Source organism: Echinops telfairi, unplaced genomic scaffold (assembly GCF_000313985.2).
Source record: "Echinops telfairi isolate 266 unplaced genomic scaffold, ASM31398v2 ScPeMD7_7475;HRSCAF=8513, whole genome shotgun sequence".
NCBI lineage: Eukaryota > Metazoa > Chordata > Mammalia > Afrosoricida > Tenrecidae > Echinops > Echinops telfairi.
Genome location: NW_022111379.1, coordinates 3,585,892 through 3,592,845, shown reverse-complemented (window position 1 = coordinate 3,592,845; position 6,954 = coordinate 3,585,892). Strand labels below are relative to the sequence as shown.

The 6,954-nt window shown below is 52.5% G+C and overlaps 1 protein-coding gene across 1 annotated transcript in view; it reads left to right on the top strand.

Moving 5' to 3' along the window:
* ITGA11 (integrin subunit alpha 11) overlaps positions 1 to 6,954 on the top strand; it is a 121,054-nt gene that overhangs the window by 74,073 nt on the left and 40,027 nt on the right. The window contains exons 8-10 of the mRNA XM_004711943.2: positions 2,393 to 2,537; positions 3,018 to 3,183; positions 5,723 to 5,793. Coding sequence (XP_004712000.1) covers positions 2,393 to 2,537; positions 3,018 to 3,183; positions 5,723 to 5,793 — 382 coding nt within the window. The remainder of the gene's footprint in view (positions 1 to 2,392; positions 2,538 to 3,017; positions 3,184 to 5,722; positions 5,794 to 6,954) is intronic.

The window sequence follows — 6,954 nt, the reverse complement described above, 5'->3', positions numbered from 1 at the left end:
GATCGCACAGGCTGGTGTGCTTCTTCCATGTGGGCTTTGTTGCTTCTGAGCTAGATGGCCTTTAAGACCCCAGACGCTGTATCTTTTGATAGCCGGGCACCATCAGCCTTCTTCACCACTTTTGCTTATGTACCCATTTGTCTTCAGCGATTGTATCGGGAAGGTGAGCACACAATGATACAACATCAAAATTGTAAAGCTGATGAATCATACAAATAGTCATACTATTAAATATCTATACACATATTCACACTCTTCTGTTGTGTGTTGTTGTGAGGTACTATCGAGGCAGTTCGGACTCATGGCAACCCTCTGCTCAAGAGCACAAACCGCTGTCCAGCCCTGCACCATCCTCACCACCATGGCTGCACTGGAGCCTGCGGCTCACATTGTTGCAGCTCCTGTGACAATCCATCTCCTTGAGGGTCTGCTGCTCTTTCACTGACTCTCTACCATGCATGAGGCCCTTCTCCAGGGACCAGTCCCCTTGACGACATGTCCAAAGAGGTGAAGTGAAGTCTCACTAGCCTCGCTTCCATTACATAGAAAGATGGCATTTTCCTTGGCTTCACAGATACTTATTTTACCCCCACCACACTTTCTTGCATAGAGTTTAGCTCTTTTGCCTGACACCACAATTATGGAAGCATCTAGAATCTTCTTTGAGAGACTAGCAGAGTTCTCCCTCCCTGGGGTCATACATAAGGAGCCTGATGGCATGGTGGGTTACCCGTGGGATCGCTAACCTCAAGTTCGGCAGTTCCAACCTATCAGCCCCACAGTGGGAGGCAGGTGGAGTTTTCTACTCCTGTAGCGATGAACAGCCTTGGAAACCCACTAGTGCAGCTCTCCTCTGTCCCGTGTGGTCATTCTGCGTCAGATAGACTGGCCGGCAGTGAGTGTGGGGGCTGGGGTCAGATATAAGCCCTCAGATTTGCCCTCACTGTGTGTGTCACTGCAGCCCTATGGCCCATGGCTTAATTAAATGTGAATTTTAAAAATTCCCTATAGCCAGAATATCTTACACAAGAGCAGGCCATATTTTTCTCTTGAAGATATTCTAGACTAATCTACTCCAGGTTCTGTGAATTCCTCAACATCTAAATCATGCACGTCAGTTCGACAGCTTGTCGGGTAACAAGAGAGGCCTCTGGTAACCAAAGCCTCGCGGCACCAAGACGGGCTTCAACCTGGCATCACAGAGCCTACGTCTGGGGAGCGTCTGGCCCTCTCATGTCAGGACTTGCAGGAATCATGCAGGCCAAGAGCAACATTCATTTTTATGTCTTTACTGGAAACTTCTACCTGCTTGGCCAGACTCTTGGGCATTCTCTGGTCTGCATTTCACAGACCCGTTCAGGCTCGAGGATGGTTGGCCACTGAGCCAGGGATGGTTCCTCTTGCCTGGTAGAGCAGTTACCAGCTGTAAAAGCATCTCTGTTGTGTTGAAGGTCAATGCATCAGCCCTGTTGGAGTCCCCTTAACTAAGATCCCTTCTCAGTGGGCTGAGCTCCTACTTTGGGCATTGAAAACAAAATAAGAAGTCAGAAAGACAAATGTTTTTGATAGAATTTGATATTTAATATTTCCCAAAATAGAATCCAAATAGTCCTCCAGGGAGAAATCAGAGCCTTGTCAGACTTCATCCCACACATTTGACACATTAGGTGAGTGTGGAGTTACCCTCAGTACTGAGGGAGGTAGCCCTTCACTCTGGATGTGAAGTTTTGAAACATACAAATGCCCAAGCCACACCCCCAACATTTTGATTTCTGGGCCAAGTAGAGCCTGGGTTTTTGTTTCGGGTTTTTTTGGTTTTGTTTTGTTGGGTTTTTTTCTTTTTTAACAGCCAGGTCATTCTAAAATATAGCCAGCTTTTTGAACCACGATTTAGTACTGCGTGCGGTCTCCATCTGACCCTCTCTTCTCCCAGTCTCATCCCAGAGTTTCCCCCAAACAGCAATTTTAGCATCCTAAAGGGGAACCCTGGTGGCATAGTGGGTTGCACACATCAAGGTCAGCAGTTCAAAACCACTAGCCTCTCTAAGGAAGAAAGACGAGGCTGCCTCCTCCATGAGAAACGTGCAGTCTTGGAGACCCTAGAAGGGCAGTTCTACTGTGGCCTATGGGGTTGTCATGAGTCAGAATTGACTCAGTGGTGGATGGCTGGCTGGTTGGTTCACAGACAGATATGAGACCCATCTGAGCCATTGACCAAAAACTAGCCTGGGCATGTCCATCTGCTACTTCTTTGGCATAAGGTCCCAAGGCCTGCTGGATTTCCCAGGGGAAACCCAGTCCTGGTTTCTGTGCCTCCCCCCTGGCAGAGAGCCAGGAGCTGCCCCATTTTAACTCTTCCCTCTCCGGGCCCTTCCACCGTGCTTGCTTCCAGCTCCGAGGCTTTCCAAAAGGGAGGAAGGAAAGGGGCCAAGAAGGTGATGATTGTCATCACGGACGGCGAGTCCCACGACAGCCCGGACCTGGAGAAGGTGATCCAGCAGAGTGAGAAGGACAACGTGACCAGATACGCAGTGGCTGTGAGTGCCCTCCCACCCCCTGCCCCGCTGCGGACTACCCAAGAGCCGTCTGTTGCCCCTTTGAGGCCCGGCTGTCAGTCCCCAGGGCCTTCAAGGAGGCCTCTGCCAGGCCGTGTAACAAGCTGAGAGATCCTGAAGCCGAGCCTCTCCGTGCTTTATCCTCTCGTCAGATCAAGTGGAGACTCTTCTTTCTACGCTATTCAGGGTTATCCACAAAAATGGGGTTTGGATTTTGTTTTCACCTTTGCTGGGGAAGTGCTGGAACCACGGAAAACACCCCGGATGCACTCCCGTCACCTAAGCTAAGAACAGGTGACTCAGCTGACCTCTACAAGGCAGTCTCTTCCAAAATGAAAAGCATGGGGGTGCTCCAGGCCCCTGGGGCGGTGATGGCTCCCCACCGCCCTGGCCCGGGGGGTCTGAGGGTGGGGAAATGTGTGCTCTGTCCCGGACTGTCGACCCTGCCCCTGTTCCTGGCAGGTCCTGGGCTACTACAACCGCCGAGGGATCAATCCAGAGACTTTTCTGAATGAAATCAAATACATCGCCAGCGACCCTGATGACAAGCATTTCTTCAAAGTCACCGACGAGGCGGCCCTGAAGGACATAGTCGATGCCCTGGGGGACAGGATCTTCAGCCTGGAAGGTGAGTCAGGCATGCTGAGAGGAGGGCTCCACCCCATGGGGCTCACACAGTACACCCCACAGAGCAAGGTCCGGCCTGCAGCACGGGGTGGGTTAGCAGGCTGCCAGCTGCCTCGGTGCCTCTGTGACCACAGGGTTTTCATCAAAAGTGGAGCAGCAGGTCTTTCTTGCTAGTCTGTCTTGGTGTGTAAGCTCTGCTTAAACTGTTAAGCATTATAGCAACACACCAGTGGGTGGTGGCTATATCTGAAGTGCGTTGGCCAAGAACTGAAGCGAACCCAAGTCTCCCCCATGGAAGGCAAGCATTCTACCACTGACCCACCTCTGCTCTCTGCTTGACAAGGAAGGCTCAGACACCATGGCCATCGAGTCAATTCCAGCTCCCAGGGACCCTGTAGGACAGGGTAGGACAACCCCATAGGGTGTCGGGGGCTGGAAATCTTTATGGAGGCAGAGAGCCACCTCTTTCTCCTGTGCATCAGCTAGTGGGTTTGAACCACCAACTTTTGGGTTAGCAGCCACGTGTTTAACCACTGAGCCACCAGGGCTTCTGCTTGAGAAGGTGTCCTCCCTCGAGAATAAATGCCAACAACGAAGCGCTACTCAGGCCGGGGGGCGGGCATCTCTGCTTTACGGACAAACCCCCAAGGTGGTTGTGTGCACCACCTCTTCACTGGACTGCTGACAGGACAGTCTGGAAGGAGCGAGGTGGCTTACCCCAGCAAGCCGCAGAGCTCAAGAAGCGCGTGGGGTTTGAACACGGGTTGTCACTTTAAACAGATTAGCCAGATTTACCCAATATAGAATACAACAAGAAGTATTTAGTGTTCCTCTGAAATGCAGATTTAACTGGTAAGCCTATATTTTATCTGGCAAACCTAGAGGGCCCTCCCCCACTGCCTGGAATATCCAATTCCTCCCCTCCCTGCTTCCCATGCCACCCAAAGCCCGGATTGTTTTGTGTTGTTGGGGAGGGGGGGCAGGTTGGCAGGGTGCCTGTGAGTTGCCTCTCTGTGTGAGATTGAAACTCTGTCTTTGAGATGCACATAGGAGGAGGTTTCTGAAAGCTCTGGTGGCCGGAGGCAGGTGGGGAATTCAAAGATGATGGAATTTCTCCCGGAATTTTTGAAGCTCCCTGTCTCTCCCTGACACCATCTGTTGGAGCAGTGAGCCCCTCCAATGTTGGGCTTTGAGTGCTCACAAGAGCACTGTGAAAAGGAATCTAAGACCCTGTCCAATCCTGAGACACCCGCAGTGCCCTGGGGACCATGAGTGACCAACACAAACCTCAAAAGCAAACACACTTGCCATGGTGTCACTTCCTGTACTGACCCTGTGGGACAGAGTCAAACCTCCCCTGTGAGGTTCTGAGACTGTAACTCTGTACAGGAGTAGAAAGCCACCTCTTTCTCCCATGGAGCGGCTGGTGGGTTCAAACTACTGGACTTGTGGTTATCAGCCCAACCCGACTGCGCCATAAACAGCACTCACATTGTTTTTGTTTAGTTGTTTGTTTACTAAACCATTTTATTGTCAGTATCCCATATAGTTCAATCACATCAAGCAGTATTGCTACCACAATCAATTTCAAAACATTTTCTTTCCTGAACTCCTTGACATCAGCAACTTTTCAACACCATCACCAGCCCCCCCGCGCCCCCCACCACCACCACCACCTCACCCCCACTGTATTCCTCGCCCCCGAAACCATTATTCTACTTGCTGTCCCTATAGATTCATCAACGCTGGGTTTCATATACCGAAAAACACATAACAAAAGCTCAGAGGAGGCCCCCACTGAGATAAGCCCCCGTATGAACAAACAGGAAATGTTGGGAAGCAGATCAGGAGTTGGTACTGACTCACAGCAACCCCGTGTGATGGGGCACAACTGCCTCGTGGGAGAGTCTTGGCTGTACCATTCATGGAGGCAGGTGGCCTGGCCTTTCTCCCGCCCAGCCACCTGTTGGGTTTGAACCGCCAACCTTTCAGTTAAACAGCCGAGTGCTGACTGTTGCACTGATGGAGTGTCAGTAAACAGAACACATGAGTATGTGTTTGGACACTCAAACCAGAGCTTAAAAATCCAAGTCAGCCTCACAATGGCCCCTTGGGCGATGAACTCTTATGTGGGGAGGGGTTTTCAGCACATTTGGGATTCCTTCTGCAAATAGGCCAAGGTGACGAATCCCTCCCCTGAGGGTAGACTTGATGTTTGGTTACCACCCAAGGGCATCTGGCACCAAGGCTGCTGAATTATAAGGGGGGACAAAGTGGGAAATTCCGCCTTCTGCAAAAAATATCAAATATGTATTTCCGTCCCTTTTTCTGGCTTCTTTTCCTGTTTTCACAGCCTTATGGAAAGCATGCCTGTCGCACAAGGGAGCGGGCTACAAGGAGGCACCCCACAAGCTCCCAGCCAGAGAGCCCACTCCCTGCAGAGGCCCCTGGGAAAGAGGAGCTGGGGGGTCGAGCCACAGGCTTAGCTGCTGCCATGTGCGCACACCAGGAGCTAACATCTCTCTGTCTCTCCGTTTCAGGCACCAACAAGAATGAAACCTCCTTCGGGCTGGAGATGTCCCAGACAGGCTTCTCGTCACACGTGGTGGAGGTACGGGGAGAGGGCTGCCTTCTGTCTCTCAACCCCTCTGAGCTCTCTAGGCCCACCATCCCACCTTCATAGGCTGTCCCCTTTTCTCTCCCTTCCCCTCTTTCTTGGGGACTCTGTCCCCCATCTCTGTGGGCCGCACAGGGGCAGAAAACCAGGTCTTCTTTGAGTCTCCACTAGCTCACCGCCCGTCCCCCAAGGGCCAGCATTTCCACCCGGCCCACAGAGCCCCAGCCTCATCTAGACGGACAGTGACTGCATGGGCCCCCTAGTGCCGCAGGGAGCCCAGATATTCCAGACTGCTCAGGAAGGTGGCCCCTGGGCCCCTCAACCCCACCCCAGCCCCCCAAAAAGCTGCCATCAAGTGGTTCTCACTCAGTGTGCCTACAGGGCAGGCCAGAGCTGCTCCTTGGGGGTTCTGAGACTGCAAATCTTCAGGAGCGCAAGTGGCCTCCTCTTCCTTTCTCTGAGCAGCTGGGGGGCTGGAACTACCGGCCTTTCGGGTAGCAGCCCAATGCCTAACCCACTGTGCCAGCAGGGCTCCTGACAGAGGGTCTAGCAACTGGCAATGCCTTGCCTGCAGCCCTCCAGGAGTAGTATGTGGGGGGTCTCTGTTCCCCTCCTGTGCACGCAGGGCCCAGTGGGTGTCGTCGGCGTGGGGAGGCATGCTGCTCCCCTCCTACTTTACCAGAAAAGCCCTACAAGTCTAGCTCATTTGTGTGGGGGGGGCTTTCGAGAAAGTTGGTTTAAAAAATGAAGTAATTACATTTAAAGTACCCTTCCCCCTCACCCCCCAGATCTTGTTGGTAAACCCACTGAATTCTTAGGAACTTGCCTGTGAGGCGGATGCCACAGGAGTCCTTGTCCCCTGTTTACAGTGAGGAAACTGAGCCGTGGGAAGGTTAAGTGGCCTGCTGAAGTGACATCAGCCAAAGGAACTGTGGTCTTGGCTCTTCCCTCCGCTCCACGTAGTCACTCTGTGAGAGACCGGGCTGGGGCTGGGGGTCTGAGTCAGAAGTCCCACACTGGAGGGCAGGGGGACATATGGCCAACATGCAGCCGGCAGATGACGGACACGCAACTCACGCTCGCGTGGCTCCGAGCTGCATCTGGAAAGTCTCACGGCCATGGTCATGAGCACGAGCTGTGAACGCCATTGTCATT